We start from the raw sequence: 21,026 nt of genomic DNA on the forward strand, positions 1-21,026 counted from the left end.
GGTGGTGGTGGTGGTGGAGGTGGTGGTGGTGGTGGAGGTGGTGATGGTGGTGGTGGTGGTGGAGGTGGTGGGGTTGGTGATGGTGGTGATGGTGATGGTGGTGGTGGTGGTGGTGGTGATGATGATGGTGGTGATAGTGATGGTGGTGATGGTGGTGGTGATGGTGATGGTGGTGGTGGTGATGGTGGTGATGGTGGTGGTGGTGGTGGTGGTGGTGGTGATGGTGGTGATTGTGGTGGTGGTGATGTAGTGGTGAAGGTGGTGATGAAGGTGGTGGTGAAGGTGGTGACGGTGGTGATGGTGATGGTGACCATGGTGGTGGTAGTGGCGGTGGTGGTGATGGTGATAGTGGTGATGGTGGTGGTGGTGGTGATGATGGTGATGGTGACAGTGGTGGTGGTAGTGACCATGGTGGTGGTGATGGTGGTGATGGTGATGGTGGTGGAGGTGGAGGTGGAGGTGGTGATGGTGATAGTGGTGGTGATGGTGGTGGTGATGGTGGTGGTAGTGGTGGTGATGGTGATGGTGGTGGAGGTGGTGATGATGATGCTGGTGGTGATTGTGGTGGAGGTGGTGATGGTGGTGGTGATGGTGATGGTGATGGTGGTGGTGATGATGATGATGCTGGTGGTGATGGTGGTGGTGATGGTGGTAGAGGTGGTGATGGTGATGATGGTGGAAGTGGTGATGATGCTGCTGGTGGTGATGGTGGTGGTGATGATGATGTTGGTGGTGATGGTGGTGGTGGTGGTGGTGATAGTGAGTGGTAGAGGTGGTGGTGATGGTGGTGGTGGTGGTAGTGATGGTGATGGTGGTGGAGGTGGTGATGATGATGCTGGTGGTGATTGTGGTGGAGGTGGTGATGGTGGTGGTGATGGTGATGGTGGTGGTGATGATGATGATGCTGGTGGTGATGGTGGTGGTGATGGTGGTAGAGGTGGTGATGGTGATGATGGTGGAAGTGGTGATGATGCTGCTGGTGGTGATGGTGGTGGTGATGATGATGTTGGTGGTGATGGTGGTGGTGGTGGTGGTGATAGTGAGTGGTAGAGGTGGTGGTGATGGTGGTGGTGGTGGTAGTGATGGTGGTGATGGTGATGGTGGTGTTGCTGGTAGTGATGGTGGTGATGGTGGTGGTGGTGGTGTGTATGGGCCCTGAACTCTTTGATGAGTTATAATTTCATCATCTGCTTCCTCTCACATGCTTGCCCTAGACACGACACTTCCACAACATCTTACATTTTCTTCCAGGGAAGTCAGTTGCTCATCCAGTCTCACTTGGTCCGTCCCAAAAGGAAATGTCTCCTTCTCTCTGTCAGGAGGGACAGGTGGGAACTCCCAGGGCGAAGTTGACTCTGCTATCAACTCCTCCGTGGCGTTGATGACTTTCAGCACTTCTGTGGAGATGTTGCAGAGAGAAACAGCAGAATACTTCTGTTTGGTTCAATAACAGAAGGGGACAGAAGACAAAAACAGCACATTAACAATGACATGGAAATTCTACATTATCACAGTGTTCATTGTGAGATTGCTTCCATTATAACACACACAAACATCAATGCGCCAAAAGAGTGAGAAGCTAAACTATCTACACAGCAGGGGGACTTGGAGGAGGCCTGACTTGACTTGGCCTCGCTCCAGGGACTCATGCTGAATTCTCTCAGATTCTTAGGGAGGGAGGAAGAAAAGCTAGTATGTCCTCTGCCCACTGCTGAGAGCTTTATGTCTATCACCTCGTTTTCTGAATGATATTCTACTTCCTCAATAGGACTTCAGTCACAGACTCTATCAAATTACAACCACGGGGTGGTCTAGTGGCTAGCTTTCTGGACTGGGAGTTAGGAGATCTGCCTGTCAATCTGGCTCTAACTTCATCTACTTACAGAACCTTAGCCAAGTTATATCCCATTTCTGGAACTCGATTTGGTCATCTGTACAATGTGAGTATTGGAAAAGGGTTTCTCTGCAGCATCTTGGTTGACGCTGTGTTACTTCACACATATCTGTTCTCTGGACCATTTTCCCTTGCTTTCTTCCACTTAGAGGCTGAACAGATGCATACTCTATTTTCCAGACTCCATTGCAGCTATGGGCAGTCATGTGACATAGTTCTGACCAATGCACCTGAAGGGAAAGCCTCCTGAGGAGGTTTCTAGAAAAGCTTTAGTTTTCCTAACAGGTTAATGGATGCAGCTGATGCTTCCCTTACCTATTTCTTTCTACCTTGATCTTATATGTGCACTTAGAACGGTGAGGATGAATACCAAAGTGCTGAGCAAAGTGGATCGGAAAGACTGAAGCCCAGATAGCACTGGATCAAATGAACCATTATCTAGTCACTATGTGCCTCGGAACATCTTGTTATATGAGAAAAACAATTCCCTATCTGTTGAAGCCACTGTTGGTTAAATTTTCTGTTATTTGTGGCTGGTTGTATTCCTAACTGACACAGTTACTTCTGTCTTTCACATTCATTCATGGCTCAAAATTATAACCGGTCCAGATCTGGGCCAAGGTCATTAATGGAACAGAAGTACTTCAACCACAAAGAGGTATCTGCATCTTTGAGTTCACTTGGACATATAGCATCAAGCAATAACACTGGACTTCAATATTGTTTGACCGTAATGTTTTCCATCTATAATCAAGATTTTATCCCATCACTGGGTTTATAAATATTGCCCAGAGTCTTTTTTTTTTTTTTACCAGTAAAATGTTTCAAGAAAGCCTGAAATTTTAAAGCCTTTGGTACTTTCGAAGGTATCTATCTCACATATCCTGGCCAAAATATTAACGATAGTTAGGCTTGATTTTTCAGTTTGTTCCTCCAGGTAGATTCTACTGCAGGTTTTTGTCTCATGAGAGGATGATTTCAATGGCCCTCCCGCTTCACAAGGGAATCAAAGTATCTAAGGGACAAGTTAGCGGCTGAATGCCCAGGTTAGAAGCTGGCTCTGGGTCCCGTGGTGCTGAGGCATAGGGTCTCGTACCTGACAAGCCATCCTAGGGTTAGGGCACGCATGCTCAGTGGGCCCCTGTCCAGCCTGTCTACGCCACAACAGCTGCTCGACTGGCTCAGTTCATAGTCAAGCTTCTAGGGGCTTTGCTGCCAGCCAAAATAAGAAGTAATGGGTCCGGGTGTCAGGTGAAGGGGATGCGGGGGAGGTGACCCAGAGCCATCAGAATAAAGGCACCCAGAGGGGCGGCCATGGCCAGCTCTCCCCCTCTGGAGAAACCTGCAGGGGCTGTGCCCCACCATTCACGACCCTGTATCTTGGTGGTACAGGCTCCGGAGGCGAATTGTGCTCCAAGTGAGTTTGGCATGAAACAGTAGCCATGGTTTGCCTAAGTCCGTTTTGAAAAAGGCAACACTGTAGGAGAGAAGATTTGTTACCCTTCTCTTAATAAATAAACTGTGAATTTAAAAAATCTGCCCCTTATTTGGTAGAAGCGGTACCTTTGCACATTTTGAAAGAAAGACATATGACTAAGAGATTCTCCAAGAAAGAATAAAGAAAGAAAGGAAAGAAAAGAAAAGAAAAAAGAAAAAAGTGAGGCCACAACATGATGGAAGGGAAAGTGTGAACATTTATAACCATCTCCAATCAGTCCAGGGTCGTTAACAAGCCAAGGTTATTAAAGGAAAGAACTTAAAAGGTGTTGAACCCTCAAGAGTGATCTGCACCCTGAGTCTAGCTGAACAGACAACATCGAAGTGATACATTGGACTTCAGTGTTGCTTGGGAGTGGGTGTTCCATTCCATCCATAAATAGCCTTATTTACTCAGGCAGAGGAGTTGCAAGCTGGAAGCCAAGCCCTGTCCAGAGGCAGGCTTTTCTGATTAGGATGCCCTCTGTCAGATATGCACTTCCGGGCTGTCTACAGTCCCAGCCACTCACTCTACATATTTACTGGGGGCCCATGGTGTGCAGGCTCTGCTCCAGGTGCTGGGATAAGCAGGGAACACTGGAGAAGGTCCTGCCCTCATGGCATGCCTTTACCCCTGCCCTCGCCCCTTGATGAGGCGACATACTCTCCCGCCCTGTCTGGGCATTGGCGTCTGCCATCCAGTCAATGAGGAGCTCCGCGTAGCTGGTCTGCACAGAGCGCCTCCGTTTGTTTCACTGGGAGGTCTGTGGTCTGGTTAAAAGGGAAGTGACTGGAAAATCTTCATTACATGAAGACTGAGCAAGATCTGGCTGTTTAGTGGGTGCCCCAGCTCGCTCTCTCCTGGGAAACAATCTGGAATCCACAAGCACTTGCAGACTGTCACGAGTTTCTTGTCTGTTGCACAGGCCGTGGGGTGGCACTCGAAGCAAAGCCCACTGGGATTTTGGCAGCTGCAGGACAGGAGCAGGGCACCCAACCTCCCTGTTCCTTAGTTGACACCCTGGCCCAATAACAGAGTGAGAAGATCTGCTACAGGGCAACCCTGACTTGTTATGTAAATAACCCATTCCCTGCTCCGACCAGATTGAAAAGTAGAAAGCACCTTCTACAGTTAACGTTAAATAAAGCTCCACGTAGCACTACCGGGTTTGGTTCAGACCACACACTGGTGGGGACTCAGGGTGCTGGCAGGGAGCCCTGTGTTTGGGGGGTGGGTGGGGTAAGGAATGAAAAGTAAAGGATTCTTTCTGCTTTGTGGCTCATAGCCCCAGAGCCAGAGCTGAAAGGCACAAGCAAGCCCAGTCCGAGAGCCAGAGAGGGCTTTCTGTTACAGCAGCTGACAGTACAGAGGGGTCAGATGTGACAGTTTCATGGTATCTAATAAAGGAGGGGGAAAAGTGTGGAGAAACCAGCTGACGGAACTGGGCGCTGGCAGACCAGGAAGGTCGGCCAAAGACACTTGTGGCCCAAGGGCGTCTCAGACAATGGGATGAAGACGGCATGTAGCGACCACATCCAGCCTTCTAGCGGTCAAAGAAATACAAAAACCACAACCAAGTTTATCAAGTGCCGGACACACACGCGATTCCCTCTTCAGATGTCGTGCGAGTCAGTGTGACTTCCTGTAGGGGTGCACGTGCTCCCGAGGGACGTGTGTGCTTGGGTGCGCCCACGCGCCTTGGTCGCCTCACCCCGGACGGTCATCCCTGAGAGTGTCTTCTTCTAGGGCTCCGTCAGTGTCACAGCACCATGTGCAACACCAGAACCATCACATCAACGTCACACCCACCGGGGCCGAAATCAACGGTCTGCCACGCGGGGTGCAGAAGGCGATAAGAGACACTCCCGGTCTCCTCCTGGCTGGAGGTGGGGTTTCCTCCGTCGCTCACCAGCGAGGCAGCGGACAAGCGTCTACCTTACCCAAGACTCATGCTTTCTGCCTCACGACAGCCAACAGGAGGACCAGCGCAGACCTTTAAGAAGGCTAGAGACGGCCCTGTGGTGGGGGCCCTGCCACGGTGGCCGTTTCCATGGGCCCCAGAAAGAAGAAGACCAGGTCAGAACCCAAGTCGTAAGTCCAAGCTGTACGGGTCTCTTCTCTCTAGGGACTGCAGGGTAGACAAGACTTCTTGGCTTTTTGTCTCGCTGTGCCCCTCACCATCCTGCCCCATGGACTTCCTCTTTGTGCCAAACACGTTGCTAGAAACAAATGCTCTCTCCGACTATACTCTTCCTTGGAAGCTGTTTTCCAAAGACAGGCGGCGTACAAGGCGTTGCCAGGGGGAGAGTGGGAGTCAACAGAATGCTGAGGAAGAGAGCAGTTTCCCTCTAGGCTGGACTTTACAGCCTGTGGCTGCTTTGTCAATAGTAGTGTAGTAACTACGGGAGGTGCCAGGTGGGCACCGGGACCGGCGGGGATCGCTTTCCTGAGTACCTGACTGTCTAACTTCTGCACTGTGCCCCTCCGACTAGATGACGTGTACGGGTATCTGGGGCAGAAGAAAGATGCCCCGAGCTCCACCTTGGGGACTGTTCGGACCCCTATAACAAGAGCAAAAAGGCTAAACAAGGAGAGCCAAAGGGACGTGAATGCTGGGGTTTCTGTGAGTTACAGAAGCATGCAGTATACACCGAGGCCCCGGGCCGGTGTGTGAATGAATGTGGGGACAGTGGCGAGGGGACTGCCCCTCGGCCGGTCCTGCAAAGGCCTCCTCACTGCTGGGCTCAGTGGGCATGGAGCCGTGGGCCCATTGCTTTTTTAAGGGGGCCCATGAAAATGTTTTAATTTCTTTTAAATTTGGAAGAAAATAAAATGAACTCTTAAGTCCAGAAACATCTTTTTTTTTTTTTTTTTTGTATTTCTCTGAAGCTGGAAACGGGGAGAGACAGTCAGACAGACTCCCGCATGCGCCCGACCAGGATCCACCCGGCACACCCACTAGGGGCGAGGCTCTGCCCACCAGGGGGCGATGCTCTGCCCCTCCAGGGCGTCGCTCTGACCAGAGCTACTCTAGCGCCTGGGGCAGAGGCCAAGGAGCCATCCCCAGCGCCCGGGCCATCTTTGCTCCAATGAAGCCTCAGCTGCGGGAGGGGAAGAGAGAGACAGAGAGGAAGGAGAGGGGGAGGGGTAGAGAAGCAGATGGGCGCTTCTCCTGTGTGCCCTGGCTGGGAATCGAACCCGGGACTTCTGCACGCCAGGCCGATGCTCTACCACTGAGCCAACCGGCCAGGGCCAGAAACATCTTTTAATGCTAATTTATTAGTGCTGATACCAACACAGTTGTGAGATATAATTTTAAATGTCTTTTTGTTTGTTTGTTTGTTTGTTTTTTTAATGGGGGCAGGGGACCATGGCAACAGAAGTTCTTGGGCTTAGGAGAGTCGTGAACTAGTTCTGGTCTGGCTGCTCCAGACCCTCCTGTGAGAAGGCGTCTGAGCCAGGCCAGGCCCTAGGGTGGACCTGGGCAGCAGCGGCCTAGTGAGCCCTGTCCTCCAGGGGCACTGATGTCCCCTAGATGTCAATGAGGACCCTGTGAGAGAGCTGTTCACGAGCATGTGGGAGAACCTGCCCCTAGATTGCCCCCCCCCCGAAGTGGAGGGAAACAATGGGTCTGGGCGGTGCTGTGGTCTTGTGGTTCCCCACTGGGGACAGATGCTAACGTGACCCCGTCCTCTGCACACCCCCGACCGTGAGGCTTGGGGAATTCAGGTGACGCTGTCTGCGTCACTCTGCGTCACTCTGGGAGGATAAGACCGAGCCTCAGCTGTGAAGTGGAGGTAACATCGTCAGGCTCCAGGCGTTTCTGAGAAGACTGAACTGACAGCCTGCATCCGGTGCCCACGCCACGTCTGGGCCGCACTCTCGCACCCTCCCGCCCGCCCCACTGGCTCGCATGGGCACAGGGTTGGTGCGGGCCTGGTGGCTCGGACGCCTTCACTGTGCACTATGCCCCGAAACAGCTGCTTGCCTGCTTGGTGCCTCGAAGGCTCCTTCCCACTGCGCTCTAGCAAGGAATTTATACTCCGCTGTTCTTTGTTTCCCGGTTGTTTCTCTCGCCAAGTAAGAATATTTTGAAAAGAAAAAAGTCCCTATGATCTACTCTTTTTTTTTAAAAAAAAATTGATTGATATGTTAAAGGAAGATAGATTAAGAGAGGGAGAAGGAGAGAGAAAAGCATTCATTTGTTGTTCCACTTGGTCGTGCATTCACTGGTTACTTACCGTGTGTGCCTTGACCAGGACTAGAACCCGCAACCTTGTTGTTTCAGGACGACACTCCAACCAACTGAGCTAGCTGGCCAGGGCCCCCTATGACCTACTCTTGATTACCACCACCATATTTTCATAAAGAGGAGACCTCCGTTACAAAAAAGGAGAACATTAATATCAGAATACAGAATGGTCTGTCCTAAGACATGGCATAAATAACCCAATGTTCACACTGGGAAAGACACACACACACACACACACACACACACACACACACACACGACCTTCTATTTCCCTTTTGCTGGGGGCAGACCGAACCCCATGCACTAATATGCAATAAAAGCAAAGCTTGCCACTGCCCAGCTGGGAAACGGAACAAACCAACCCCTGACACATCAGCTGCTGTTTCTCCTCAGCATCAGTTGGAGTCGTCAGGAGGCCTCTAGTCTACGCCAGGCCCTGCACCGGGCCCTGAGGGGGCTGCCGACGTGAGTGAACCATGGCCTCTGTCCCCAGACAGCGGGAGAGGACAGGGGCAGGAAGACCAACAGCAGCTGAGAGCAACAGTCCGTGGACCCGCACAGGGCACAAGCAGCTCGGCCAGCATGGGACTTCGGGGTTAGACCGGAAGCACCAGAAAGATGCTGAGAAACGGAGAGGTGGCAGAAGGGGACTTGTGACTGAAGAATATAAGGACAGAGGCCTTGAAGGTGTGACACGTGTATTGTGCGAGGAACAAACCACAGCTAGGGTGTGCAGAGGTGACAAGGGGGGGAGGGGAGGTGTGACGGCCGGGGTTCCAGCAGTCGGAATGCCACGCTCCACAGTCTGAGCTTCGGACAGCTGGTCACCAGGCGCCACTGCGGGTCCTTGCAGTTCTTGTTATCCAGAGCTGTCACGTACCGAACGCAGACTACGTGCTGGGCTCTGGGATCCCCACTTTATTTGCTTCGGCGCGTTTAGCCCCCCAAACTGCCCTGGGACACAGGTCCTATGATTACTGTCTTACAGACAAGGAACGGAGCTTAGCGAGGTGTGGGGTTTGCCCCGAAGGAGCGGGGGTTTGCACCCAGCTCTGTTTGATTTCCAAGCTCAGGTCCTCAATCTGCTGGCCGGAGAAGCCTGTGCTTTAGAAAGCTAGTTCTGACGGCCATAGGAGGGATGAGTTCAGGGCTGGGAGAAGCACAGGCAGAGAAAGCACAGGCAGAGAAAGCACAGGAAACGATGACTGCCGCTCGAATCACAGGCCCCGAGGGCCCCCGGCAGGACGGCGGCTGTGGGGATGGAAGGAGGAAAGGCACACTGCTCTGGAAGGGAGCTGAGGGTGCTGGAGAGGAGGGAAGAAGAGGGGGGATGGCCGTGCTGGCCGTGGTGCCCTCCAGCTGAGCGACCTGGAAGAAACAGATGCCTGTAAAGGAGACTTAAACGCCAGCAGAGAAAGAAAGGTTCACTAGGCTTTTTTTCTTTTTTTAAGTGAGAGGAGGGGAGATGCTGAGACAGACTCTCACATGTGCCTCAACCAGGATCCACCCGGCAACCCCATCTGGGGCTGTCGCTCGGCCCAATTGAGCTAATTTTAGCACCTGAGGCTGATGCTCAGACCAACCCAGCTATCCTCAGTGCCTGGGGCCGATCTTGAACCAGTCCAGCCACTGGCTGTGAGAGGGAAAGACAGCGAGAATGGAGAGGGGGAGGGGAAGAGAAGCAGATGATCGCTTCTCCTGTGTACCCTGACTGGGAATTAAACCTGGGATATCTGTACGCTGGGCTGATGCTTTATCCACTGAGCCTACCAGCCAGGGCCACTAGGCTTTTGAAATAAGAAAAAATGTAATATTCCAAAGTTCCTTTCTCACAACCCAAGAGACTGAGTGATTTCCAAATGCCAAAAATGGGGTAACCTCAAGTGCTTTGTTCGATCTCTATCTCGAATCCATTATTTTTGATGTCAAGTTTCCTGAGTGGGTTTTGGGGACGTACAACCTTCATACTTGGCTTTAGTAAAAATGAGGAGATGTGGGGTCCTCCAGTCTTCCTTGTAGCCTAGGGATAAGTGAATGCCCTTCAGCGAGGTAGTGGGGGGGCGGTGGGCATTCCGAATACCAGAAAGAGCTCTCACATGTTGGAACACAAAGGGCTGGCCTTCCTGGTGGCATTCCAGAGCCAAGTAAGACTCGAGGCTTGTCATCATTTCCTTTAAACCTCACAACAGCCTGCCCTGGTTGATGTTTCATCCCATCTTCTGGGATGAAGGCACCGTGGCTCCGTGAAGAAGCTGCAGGGCTGGGAGTTGTGCCCAGAGACTCTGGTCTTCCGAGTCCACACTCCGTCCCCTGTCCTATACCTCTTCCACGTGCACAGGTCCCGGGACCCAGGCTGGGATCTGCGCCCGGAGACTCTGGTCTTCAGAGTCCACACTCCGTCCCCTGTCCTATTACCTCTTCCACGTGCACAGGTCCCGGGACCCAGGGGACTGTGGAGAGTGATGATGGAATAGAAGTGAACTGGATAATCAGATCAGAGAACAGCTGATCAGCAAGAGAAAGGCCTAATGCAGGGGGCCCGCGGGTGGTTCCGAGCCCCACCAACTGACATCGACCAGATGTGGCGTGCCAGGGAGCCAGCCACACACGGGAGCTTGAGATCCACCGAGGGACGAGCTCCTATTCTGAGCCCACCTGGGAGCGAACCTCCGAGGACAATCAGAGCGACAAAGGACGTGGTCTCTAAGAAACTCTGCTCTGAGTGTGACCCGGACCGCCCAGTCTGCCGCTCCCTCCCCGCCCCTCGTTACAGACGCTGTCCTGGCTTTGGGAAATGCTTCTATCAAACTACCAGGCAAGCAAGAAATTTGCCCAAATGCCCTGATTTCACAATTCCCTCCCCACCCCTTTTCAAAGGTAAGAAAAGAAACCCCATATGTCCTCCTAGATAGCTGACAGAAATCTGCTGGAAAACTCAATGCAAATGTGTCTCAGCTCTCAGGAAACATAAGGCCCTCCGGCGATGCCTCCGCAACCCGTCAAAATCCGATCTCCACCAACAGACTCACGTCCCTGAAGAGTGACTTGGCACGGAGTTGTGGAAAGAAATCCGAGCACAGACCTAATCCATTAGCATACGTAATAACCTGGGACGAAGCGTACCAGCGAAGCGGACCAGCGATTAGACGAGAGACCCCCAGGAGTGGCTTCTAACTCATCGAGGTTTGGATGGTGAAGCCGCTTACGATGGCAGTAAGATGTTTATAAAAACGCTGATTATAGAAATACATTGTTTTCAATATGTTGTTTGCATTTTAGTCCCAGAATTAAACCCACTGGCCTGCTCGTTTCCCTGAGGTCCTTTTCTTGCCCTTCCTGGGTGGAGTCCCCGCTGTTTGATGTGGGTCACCTGAGCAAGGCCACCTCGGCACCTGGCGAGGGGGGTAGAGGAGGGGGATGCCAGCGTCATCGCCTTGGACCACACCTTCCCTGGCATGTGCAGAGCAGGCTGGAAGTGCAGAGCAGGCTGGACTTCCTTCCCTGGCTGAGGAGGTGACGGCGGTCGTCCATATTTTTTGCGTCTGTATATTGGCTATTCCTCAAGGGGGAAAAAATGGTTCCTGGCACCAACTGAAAACATTTCTCTCCCTGCTGGTGGCAACCAGGAGATGCCACCAGGGCACACACTCAGCTGTGAAGAAGCCCAGCAAGACGGGGCTTCCCACCTTCCACACTCACTGGGAAAGGAGGTGGCCCACCGCAGCCAGGGCGACTGGATAAATGAAAGTGTCCCCTCGCAACTCCGCTGCCGAAACCTGTCCCGTCTGGTCCGGAATGGAGCGGAAGTTCTTGGCATGGCCCACATGGCCCCGCCTGCCGGCCCCGGCTCTCTCACTTCCCCACGCTCTCCCCTGGGCCGCCTGGTTCCGGCCACCCTGCGTCTCTCTAAGCTGCCCCATGACGTTGTCAAGGTCATTTTCGCCTTCAGGCCCGGCATGCGTTCCTCTGCTGGGTGAGCTCGTCCTTGAGATCTTTGCCCGACTTCTTCCTTCTTGCCCTTCAGATCTCCCTCCGACAGATGCCTGGTCAGAAGGGGCCAGATCATCCAGGACCCAACCTCCTTCCGATGCGCGCCCACCACCCACCACTGCCCTGCTCAGTCCTCTAAGCACTTGTCACCACCCGACATCTTCCCCTGTGTGTGTACAGAGTCATCTGCTGTTTCCTGCGAGAGCAGGGATTTTCCTTTCTTATTCCTACTGCACTGTCCCTCTCAGTTCAGCAATTGCTTGTAGACTCAATGGTGAATGAACAGGGTCTCTAACTCTCCAGCTGGGGAGGCACCGCCTCTCCCAAGGGAAGTTGGGCATGTCTTTCTCCGTTGTCTCCTGTATGTATCGCTGGGCCCGCAAACCAGGGAGGCCCGGCTGTTCCTTGACTGGAGCGAGAACTAAGGACTTCCCTCTCGTCCTTCTCCCCTCCCTGAAGGAACAAGCGAACATGTGGCCCAGCAGCGTTTATTAAGAAGCGATCTCTTCACAACCAGAGGGGAGAGGTGGATAGAAAGCATAAGATATGCAGCGAGATCATTTTTAATATGTTCTAGGCCAGTGGTCCCCAATCCCCGGGCCGCGGACCAGTACCGGTCCGTGGGCCATTTGGTACCAGTCCACAGAGAAAGAATAAATAACTTACATTATTTCCATTTTATTTATATTTAAGTCTGAACGATGTTTTATTTTTTTTAAATGACCAGATTCCCTCTGTTACATCCGTCTAAGACTCACTCTTGACGCTTGTCTCGGTCACGTGATACATTTATCCGTCCCACCCTAAAGGCCGGTCCGTGAGAATATTTTCTGATATTAAACCGGTCCGTGGCCCAAAAAAGGTTGGGGACCACTGTTCTGGGCTATACTCTGAACTCATCCATTGCATCCTGTTTCAATATTCACAAACTTCGTTATTGTGCCTTGAATGTATTATCTTAACAGACAGGCCCTTTTCACTCCTCTTTTATTTTTTTCCTAAACATTTCTAAATTATTGTTGATTGTATTCTATCACATGATTAAAAAAAAAATACCTGGTTTGGATTTTGATTTGAATGACATGAAACGCCTGCCTTGATCTGGGAGGAATTCATCGTTCCGCTATCTTTCCTCACTAGGTTTCTTGGAGATTGGCAGTTTTCTCCTTAGGTTTTAATTTCACATGCTCTGCTTCTGTTATGGATGGAATTAATTTCTGCTTTCTCCCTCCACCTCCCCCAGTCTGGTTTGAGGCTCATCTGAAAATTTAGTTGATGGCAAATTAATGGCTAAACGAGAAACTACTGCCGCGGGGCATCCTAGCGTAATCCCCAGAACCACTTGGGCTGTACTGTGTAATTATTCTGGATGATGTGGGTTTAGGAGCAGGCCTGCTACGAACAGACCTTCTCTTCAAATAGAATGCATTTTTCCCCCTATTTATTTGTAAGGTTGCTGTGTGCTCTTACAGACTCTGTATCTCAGGTAAACGTCTGTGATCTCTGACTTTCCCCAAGTCTCTACTGCTGCCTGGGGCGACTCTTTCTCTCTCCAGTCTTTTCTCTCCCCTTCTAGGCAATAGCTATTTCCAACCCTCTCCATAAGTTTGAAACTCCAGTCCCATTATCCCCCGCGCTTTCAGAAGACAAACCTGCCCTCTAGTCAGAGAACTAGAGAGAGGAAGGACAAGCAGAGAACATAAAAGAAAACCTCTCCGACTTCCTGACATGACATTTACCCACTTATTTGTGTCTGGACCAATCTGTCTTTGCTATTTCAATGACTACGCCCTTGCCGTTTCATGGAGTTCATCCCCTCCCATTTCCCCAAGATTCCCTTACTCTTGGACGATGGGGCTGTTTCAATCTTTTCCTGCAATGCAATTACAATGCTTGATGAACCACACTGAGATCCCCTTGGCTGCTTGTCCACTGCTATCCCTCAGAATAAGTGAAGGAAAGTGTGATTGCTGCATCCAAGGGTGTGCATACATCAATGGCTTTGAGTCACCAAGTTACCAACGATTCCTTCTTTGACCCACTGGTTGTTCAAGAGTGTGTGACTTATGTGTCTACATATTTGTGAATACTCTAGTTTTCCTCCTGTTATTAATCGCTAGTTTCATACCATAGTGGCTGGAAAAGATATTTGGTATCATGTCAATGTTCTCAAATTTGTGGAGAGCCTGTTTTGTGATCTAACATATGATCCATCTTGAAGAATGTTTTGTGCTAGAGAAGGAAGTATATTCTGCTGCTGTTGTGTGGAATGTTCTGTATGGGTCGGTTGGGTTCATTTGATATATAGTTTAAGTCCATCATTTCCATAGTGCTTTTCTGACTGGATGATCTATTCAAAGTATTGAAGTCCCCCACTAATATTGTATTGTCATCTATTTCTCCCTTTAGATCTGTTAGTGTTTGCTTAATATGTTTAGGTGCTCTAATATATGGCTCTGGCTAGTGACGCAGTGGATAGAGTGTCGTGCTGGAGTGCCGAGGTCGCTGGCAGGATCCCAAGGGCACCAGATCGAACCCAATGTAACCAGTTAAAACCCCAGTCAGGGCACATAGAGACGGTATCAATGGCACAACTCTGTAGAACAATGAGTTGATGCTTCTCTCTCTCTCTCTCTCCCTACTCGTCCCTCTCCCTCAAGTTTAAAACAAAAAGACACCATGCTCATACATATATGATTGTTATAGCCTTTTGATGAATTGACTGTTTTATCTCTATATAATCACATTTTTGGTCTGCTTTTGAATTTAAGTCTATTTTGTCTGGTATAAGTCTAGCTAGCTACCCATGGTCTCTTGACTTTTACCTGCATGGAGTATCTTTCTCCATCCCTTCACTGTGAGCCTATGTGTGTCCTTAAAGCTGAAATTAGTCTCTTGTAGATATATAGATGGGTCTTCTTCTTTTAAAAACAAACAAACATTTAGCTGCTCCATATCTTGATTGAGAATTCAATCCATTAACATTTAGAGTGATTATTGATAGGGGAGGACTTTACAAGTGCCATCCTCTTAATTGTTTTCTGGCTGTTTTGTTGTTTTCTTCTTTTCTTCCTCTCCTGTTGTCTTTATGAATGGATGATTTTCCGTCATCAGTGGTGGGAACTTCTCAACTGAACTCCTGGACTCCCACAAAGGCCCTCTTGTCCTTGGGTAACTGTTTCATTTATTGTTCATCAGGGGCTTCTGGACCGTGGCCAAGAGTACTTAGAGTCAGTTCATAGGCCACTTTGGGGTCCACAGCCATGACCCAGGTCTGTATGCCTACCATCTGATGCATAGGTGGATGAGACTCTTCCTGGGAGCATATATATATATCAATAAATCATTGTCATTTCTTACACTTTTATGAAGAGAGGGGTCATAACTTTCATCAAATACCTAGAGGTCTGAAACCCTCCAAAAGCTAACACCCCTTGCTGTTGAGTTTTTATCTTCCTATTTTATCAGAAATGGTTGCTTAACTTCTTCACCTGTTGTTTGGATTTCATTTTTCATTCAACATTTATGAATTTCCTGCTTTATGTCAAACGCCAATCTAGGAATTTAACACCACAATCATCTTTTCTCCCTTTTACTTATAACTATAATGGAAAACATTAATAAATTTCCTAAAAATGATTCTATTACATTCCTAGACTAAATTGTACTTGGCCATTGTAAATCACTATTTTATTATGTGGTTTGAAAGAATCTAACATACTGAGGATTTTTTGAATGTTTATTAACCAGTGAATTAATTTTTGGTGGTGTGTGATTTTTGGGTCCGGTTCAGACCAAGGTTTTAAATCAATAATATGAATTTGGATACTTTCAATTTTTTAATGTTAAGGAACAGTTTAAATAGTATGAGAGTAATTAGGACCATGAATGTTTGATGGTTTTTATTGGCAGAGACACTTGAGTCTAGCTTCTGTCTGAGGAATATTTCTTTGACTATTTTGCTAATTTCTTCCATGGTCTGTTCAGGTTTTACAACAGTTCTGGAGCCAGTTTTGCTCATTGCTTCTTTAGAAATAGTCAATATTTTAAAAATTATTACAAATATCAAATTATTCACCTCTAATTTAAAAACATCTTAAACCCACACTTATTTATTATTTTTAAAATATTTGTACATACTATTTCGATTAATAAAATACACATTTATGTAAAAGCATTTACATTCACAGCTCTGTCGTGTATTTATCTGGTCAGTGGTAAACTAGTATGATGTTTAAGAGGTTCTTTATATTTACAATGTGTTCTCATTCGGTAAAACCTCTCTAGGTTTTGACTGTATTGCTTTGAGAGGAATATTTTTAATCAGATTATTTATTTCATTAAGAGGTTTTTTTTTAATGGAGTATGTGTCAAGCGATTCCAAGAACCATTTTGGCATCAGTTGAGATTATGATGTGTTTTTAAAAAACAGTAATTACTAAATCCTTTATTATAACAATAAGGTTTCCTGCTTTTAACTTCATTTTTACATTTTCAGAATGAATATATTAGTTGTGGCTTGTGATTCTCTTAATATTGCAAAATTTACTTTCTTTCCTTCCTTCCTATCTTCCTCCCTTCCTCCCTTCCTCCCTCCCTTCCTTCCTCCCTCCCTCCCTTCCTTTCTTCCTTCCCTCCCTCCCTCCCTCCCTCCCTCCCTCCCTCCCTCCCTCCCTCCCTCCCTCCCTCCTTCCTTCCTTCCTTCCTTCCTTCCTTCCTTCCTTCCTTTTTCCCTCCCTCCCTCCTTGCCCCCCTCCCTCCTTTCCTCTCATTTTATATCCTCTCTACCCAGAATGCATTCCAAGAGCCCAGTCCTATTTACTCTGCAGAGCTCGAGACATCCCTGTCTCCCTTCTTACCTCCCGTGACCCCATCTCCTCAGGTGTCTTACTTTTGGGCTTTGGTGGGGCCAGAGCTCTGAACCAGTGCTTTGTTTTCTAGATCTTTCTACTTACAACCTTTTCAAGCTGCTCTGCCTTTCTCTCTTCAGACCATCCCTGCCCCGTGTCCCATTCCCCCGCTGTGGCTGAGGGAACATCAGTGTGTCCTGACCCCTCAGAAACACCTGCATTTGACGGAGGCTTTACGTAATCTGTGCGAGGGACGGAGCTGTGGACCGTCTCTCCCCCGAGCTCAGTTCTCTTCTGCCCGGAGAGGAAGATGTTCTGCTGAAGCCCCGGAGGTCCAGGAGAGAACCTGGGTCTCTGTCTTCCCAGCCAGGCCGGCCCCGCCCCTCTCTCCACACGCGGGACAAGGTGGTGGGAGTGAGGGAAGCCAGTGAAGCCCCTCACCTGTGCAAGCACTGTGGGTAAGAGCTGGAGCTCCCAGTGGACAGCCAGCGCCTCCCTTTCTCCCTGGGGCCACCATTAAACAGAAAGCGGGACGAGGGACACGAATTCCTCAGTGGGCACGCGGCCTGCTGAGAGCAGGGGGGTGCGCGAGACACGAGTTGGCTTCTAACCCTACGTTCACTTCAGCACCAGCTAAGGCTGAAGACACTCTCCGGAAGCGAAACGCTACCTGGGATGAAAGGCAGTGAACCCTCTTGTGAACGGTGAGTTATTTCACGAGAGAGACACACATGAACAACACCTGATTTTATGTTAACTCTGTGAGCTCAACCAAAGGTTTCCCACCAGCGCACTGAACTTCAGAAACGCCTGGCTCTGGGTTTTCCCAAACAACAGTCAATAAAGCCACCTCCTCGACCGCCGACCAGGACTGGGGGTCCATGTAACGCGATGGGAGTAAATGGGGAGCGGCCACGAGAAGACGCTCAGACATTTCCCGGGTCGGAGAAGCCTCAGGACTTCGGTGAGAATGACTCCGTGAAACTAAGTGTGGGAGGTATCGGCTGGGCTGGGACTCCCTTGTGAAAATCAAGTGCAACGACTCAGCTACTTGTGAAGATAATTAATAAACAAAGACACTTTAAATAAAAATGTTTTCAGAACAATGGAGGTACGAATCTGACTACGATGCAAGAATGGACTAATTGGAGCCCTCAACCAACATTCACGTTCCAAATGCTTGACACATAGGACATCATCTCTCTCAGGAACAGGGTCAGAAATGCGACTTACCTTGGAAAACGAAAACCGATTTGATCCACTACATGGGCTGTTGAGGAACCCTGGTATTTGGAAGGCAGAAGGGCCCGGGGGGGGGGGGAGTCGCTGCTCCACGCCTGGAGAGACTGGGGGGTTTGAGCGTGGTCTCTAGGCTCGGGCCAGGAGTCCCTGTCCGCCTCTGCTTCCCTCTCTCAGGAATGCAGCCCTGCGCCTTGAGGCTAATGGTTCTTAGAACCACTCAGCCAGGACCTGGGTACAGCACCATTGGCATGACCACCTGCCCAGTGGTAGAGGAGAAGCAAGTGCTTATTTCTGGGCTCCGAGGACCCCATGGTCTGGAAGGGTGACTACTGAGGCTCAACAGAACCAAGCTGACTTGAAGAAAGAACATGAACCTTGGGGAATCCCGTTCTCAGGAGGTCTCTGGGCTGGCCCCATGCTCCACAGCCTCACTCTTCAGCGAGTTAAAGTGCAGGCGACCGTGAGCATCCTTGGATCATCACGGGGCTCCCAACATCCAGCCGAAGTGAGCGACTCCAGGGACAAGTCTCACAGCGAAGGGCTGACTCCAATCAGGAGAAAGTATGGTTCTGGACGGGTTCTTTTTCTGCTGGACAGAACTCCGAAGCCCTCCTTCCTAGAAGGGTTTTCACACTAAGTTCACTGAGCGGCACTGGCCTCCCTGTGTCTGTGGGGACATGCACAGTCCTCTGCTCTGGCTCTCAGAGAGCAGGGCCAGTGGGGGGAGGCGGGCGGAAGTCCTGGGAGGAGCAGTGTTGTTTGTTTTTTGTTTTTTTTTACAGAGACAGAGAGAGTCAGAAAGAGGGATAGATAGGGACAGACAGGAAAGGAATGGAGAGAGATGAGAAGCATTAATCATCAGTTTTTTGTTGCAATGTCTTAGTTGTTCACTGATTGCTTTCTCATATGTGCCTTGACCGCGGGCCTTCAGCAGACCGAGTAACCCCTTGCTCGAGCCAGCGACCTTGGGCTCAAGCTGGTGAGCTTTTGCTCAAACCAGATGAGCCCGTGCTCAAGCTGGCGACCTCGGGGTCTCGAACCTGGGTCCTCCACATCCCAATCCGACGCTCTATCCACTGCGCCACCACCTACCTGGTCAGGCGAGGAGCAGTGTTTTTATATGTTTAAAACACTGGGTTTCCACAGAGGGGTTCTGAGGCTAAGACACACACACACACACACACACACACACACACACACACACATCTGAAAACTGCAGAGATAAATGACCCGGAAGGTCACTCTGACACAAAGACCATGACATGAAGCGTCATCATTGACTTGAGTAGGGATGGCCAGATGTTCCCAGTCCACAGACAAAACTCCCCAGGGAGCAGGTGGGACAACACTGCCCCTTACCAGTGAGAGAGGTCGTGGGCGCAGAACTGCGAACGAGACCCACGGGCTGTGTTGAGGGACAGCTAATGGGAGACGCGAGGGCTTGGAAGCCTTCTGCCAAACACATGCTGCTGGTTTCCTGCCTGAATCAATCAGGGCTAAAGCAGGGGCTCCCCTGGGCTCTCGTGAGTGCCGGGGGAGGGCCATTGCAGAGACAGCTCTTTGCCCCCCCACCCCGCACACCTCTGCGCAGACGCAGAACCTCTGCCCGGCCCGGGCCGCAGAGCCCCAGCTGTCTGCAGGCGACCCGGCCCTTACCTTCTTCAGCTCTTCCTGGATGCTCTGGCTGTTGTCTTCGGAGGACAGGCTTTCCTTCCGGTCCTCAGACTCCGTCTTGGGCTCGGACTCCTGGTCCTCCCCCGAGGAAGTCTCCTTCTCACTCATTTTCCGTGCTAACCCGAACAGCTCGCTTCTCTCTTTCTCCTCCGGGGTGTCCGCGCCGGTCTGGGGCCCCCGAGTCTCGTTGCTGAGGTCAGTCTCTGACAAGTCACCCGACACCTGAATGAAAACCGCAATCGTGAGCTGAGGACACCTCTGTGAGGGCCCCGCGCCTTGCTGCTGTCCCCAGTCACACCCAGGGAAGGATCGTCCCGCGAAGTGACGGACGGCTCTCTGACCTGGGCTGCTTTCTCTACAGATGGGCTTTTACTTTAATTCTTTCACATACCTGCAGCTCAACACTCTGTTGAAGGGTTCGGGCAGGTGAGCATCTGACTGAGAAACACGTGGGAATTCATCAGCGGTTTTCATTCACAAGACACTTACCGAGCGCCCGGCAGGGACAGCACTGGGCTGGTAAAGCAAGGCTGAGCCAGCCTGGCCCACCCACTAGTGAAGGAGACACACGAAAACCTTCCATACTGTCTCCGGCGAGCGCAGAGAAAGGGGCAGGGAGGGGCGGAGGCTCTGACAGCCCACGAAGGGGCAACTGCTGGGAGGCGCTGGGGGCTAGGGAACTCCTCCTTGTGGAAAGCCATGTTTGAGTTGAGATTCAAAGCAGGGCAGTTACTCAGCTGAAAGGGAGAGAGGGGAAGAGCAGGATTCTAGGCCAAGGGCAAACATTTTAAGATGGAGCAAGGTCCTCGCGCATTTGGAAGGAATACTGTGTGATATTCCCTTGATAATTACAGTTCTAGCCTAGTAATTACATTGATGGCTCCTACTATCTACTTGGTGACTATCTCCTAAGCTCCTTCTATGGCGGAAGCGCTGACCGGGCCTGGGGAACTCCAGGACATGGAGGTTGTGACTCTCACTTTGTTCTTGGCCTTGACTTGGACAGATGTATACTGAATGTTCTGCTAACCCTCAGCATGCCAGCAGGGTCCATTAGACTTCATTTTAGTGTTTGAGTTTCCTCTTTGAGAAGTTCGTTCTATTTACAAGGCTTGATATTTCATGGCTTTTATTATTTTGGGAGGGGCTTCCCAAGAATAAAGAGAAAATTTACTTAGGTTTTTTTTGTTGTTGTTGTTGTTGGTTTTTTTTTTTTTCTTTGTATTTTTCTGAAGCTGGAAACGGGGAGAGACAGTCAGACAGACTCCCGCATGCGCCCTACCGGGATCCACCCGGCACGCCCACCAGGGGCGATGCTCTGCCCACCAGGGGGCGATGCTCTGCCCCTCCAGGGCGTCGCTCTGCCGCGACCAGAGCCACTCTAGCGCCTGGGGCAGAGGCCAAGGAGCCATCCCCAGCGCCTGGGCCATCTTTGCTCCAATGGAGCCTTGGCTGCGGGAGGGGAAGAGAGAGACAGAGAGGAAGGAGAGGGGGAGGGGTGGAGAAGCAAATGGGCCCTTCTCCTATGTGCCCTGGCCAGGAATTGAACCCAGGTCCCCTGCACGCCAGGCCGACGCTCTACTGCTGAGCCAACCGGCCAGGGCCTACTTAGGTTTTAAATAAAATAAAGTTCACTCTATTTTGCAT

General features: G+C 50.4%; 1 protein-coding gene across 5 annotated transcripts in view; it reads right to left on the reverse strand.

The window, feature by feature from the left end:
• Positions 1–21,026, reverse strand: part of MYRIP (myosin VIIA and Rab interacting protein) — a 232,449-nt gene that overhangs the window by 17,302 nt on the left and 194,121 nt on the right. For all 5 annotated transcript variants that reach the window (XM_066244530.1, XM_066244529.1, XM_066244533.1 and 2 more), the window contains 2 exons: positions 19,362–19,601; positions 1,240–1,434 (listed from right to left, as the gene is read on the reverse strand). In XM_066244530.1, coding sequence (XP_066100627.1) covers positions 1,240–1,434; positions 19,362–19,601 — 435 coding nt within the window. The remainder of the gene's footprint in view (positions 1–1,239; positions 1,435–19,361; positions 19,602–21,026) is intronic.

The sequence above is a fragment of the Saccopteryx bilineata genome, chromosome 10, assembly GCF_036850765.1.
Source record: "Saccopteryx bilineata isolate mSacBil1 chromosome 10, mSacBil1_pri_phased_curated, whole genome shotgun sequence".
NCBI classification, from domain to species: domain Eukaryota; kingdom Metazoa; phylum Chordata; class Mammalia; order Chiroptera; family Emballonuridae; genus Saccopteryx; species Saccopteryx bilineata.